Below are 2,138 nucleotides of genomic sequence, written 5' to 3' on the forward strand. Positions count from 1 at the left end.
GATTCTAGACCACCAATGGATCTTTAACGTACGCAACTTTCACACAGGTCTTCCGAGATTTTTCGCCCTTGTCTGAGAAGGCTAAGTGGTGTAGATCTTTCCTACCATAAGATCATGCTGTGGCTGAAAGATAGCAGTAAGGAGGAGCCAAAGACTAGCAATAGAAAGGCTGCAGAAAGAGTCGGGAGCCCAGAGGATGGGGCAAATGAGTTGAGGGGGTGGGGGCAGAAAGTGTAGACGAAAGCAGACGACAGAACATTGTTAGAGAGCAGGAAAAGATGTGAAAGGAGAACATTTTAGAGAAGAAAATTTCCGTCACCATCCAGATTCGAACTCGGGACCTATTGAAAGAGAGGCGAACACCTTAACCTCTAGGCCACGGGAGCCCCCCACACCCTATTCGGAGGTGTTGAAAGTCTCGTCGGGGCCATATACACCAGGCAACAGCTTGTCATAGGAAGCTGAGTTCTACATTATTATGATTGGTGAAAAAGACTCAAAATACATGTAACAAAAGTAAATGCCTGCTACTGTAAGCTGCACAACTGTTATAGTTGGTCTAGATTGCATTTTATTGGTTTGTTTGTTGTTTGTTTTTTGTATGTTTGTTGCTTGTTTTTTATTTTTTAATATCTTGAGGTTTTCGGGCTCTCAGGTCAAACCAATTTGGAGATAGCTTTCTTTGTACTTTGTAGAGGTGTATATGATATGTTTATGATGTCCCTGTGCTTACTATAGGCTACAATGTTATTATTGATTCCCTCTACGAATGATATCATTATTATTCTTTCATTGCACTCACTACAGGCTACTATTATCATGTCCACAGAATGGCAGAAAAACAGCCCCAGATTGAATGGGCGGAACGAACGAGAGCCAATCAAGGTTTGGTTTAGATTATTCCGTTGTTTGAGGTTTACATTTCACTACCTTAGAATTACAACATTCCATCTAACATTTTTGGTCGTTTTGTGTTCCTAAGAGCATGAGCTCAGAAACCAAATGTTCTGTCTCCTCTATAAAAATCGGCAGATTATTCGGAGTCGTTATCGAGCATTCAAAGAATTGCAAAAAAGGTGAAGGGCCAATTTAAGGTGTGATACTCCGTTCCCAAAGAGGACAGAGCCGGTCATTATAGGAATGATATTGAACTTAATTGCCCTAAACTTTAAATGATAGTTCGACTCCACTCTAATTTAAACTTAACTCACTGCCGTCAGCGGGCGCATGGCGATCTACAACACATTATGCTCTTTATTCATTGAACTATAATTTGATAAACTGTTGCCTGTTGTATAAAACAGTAATCAAGTTAATAATGATTATTATCATCCAGTGCCAGATCTGCGGCAGACATCAGCGATCGTGTTTCTTCATTCCTTCCTTTGCTCGGATGCTCTTAAAAAAGCTACATTTCCCTGATCTTTCTCTGTTACCCATTTGTTTAGGTTTCCTAAGTAGGTGACTCTGGGCCTACCCCTGCCTCGTTCACCTTCAATTTTGCCAGTGAGAGCTAGACGTTCAAGACCTTTATGTCTATTCAGGTGTCCCAAAAACTGCATTTGTCGTTTCCTGATTGTTTTAACAGTGAACGCCCCATATGGGCTTCATCTAGCACAAACTCATTTGATTGTTATTCTTCAAATGATAATGCAGATTATTTCTAGAGCGCCCTTTCCTTTATACAACGTGACAACAGGCCTTCGCACTTAACAAAAACTTTGTCTTAACAGAATGTTGCATTTTATGTATATATTATGTACGTGATCGCTCATACTCACGTGCACACACACACACACACACACACACACACACACACACACACACACACACACAAACACCAACCCACACACACACATACACACACAGAGACACACAAACACCAACACACACACACACACACACACACACACCAACACACACACACATACACCCACACATACACACACACACAAACAAAACAAACACCAATACACACACACATACACATAGACATACACACACAAACACACACACACACACACACACACAAACACACAATCACACACACACGCAAACAACAACACACACAGGGGGGTTAGAACACACACACACACACACACACACACACCACTGACTTAAAACACCCCTCTTCTCTC

General features: G+C 41.4%; 1 protein-coding gene across 2 annotated transcripts in view; it reads left to right on the forward strand.

Moving 5' to 3' along the window:
* LOC101846987 overlaps nucleotides 1-2,138 on the forward strand; it is a 10,326-nt gene that overhangs the window by 4,530 nt on the left and 3,658 nt on the right. Inside the window, exon 1 of one of the 2 annotated variants that reach the window (XM_005107546.3) lies at nucleotides 800-885. The exons of the other annotated variant lie outside the window; for it this stretch is intronic. Coding sequence (XP_005107603.1) covers nucleotides 831-885 — 55 coding nt within the window. The 5' untranslated portion in view covers nucleotides 800-830. Of the gene's footprint in view, nucleotides 1-799; nucleotides 886-2,138 lie in introns of those variants that run through there. 2 annotated transcript variants of the gene reach the window in all.

The sequence above is a fragment of the Aplysia californica genome, unplaced genomic scaffold (assembly GCF_000002075.1).
Source record: "Aplysia californica isolate F4 #8 unplaced genomic scaffold, AplCal3.0 scaffold00611, whole genome shotgun sequence".
Lineage (NCBI taxonomy): Eukaryota > Metazoa > Mollusca > Gastropoda > Aplysiida > Aplysiidae > Aplysia > Aplysia californica.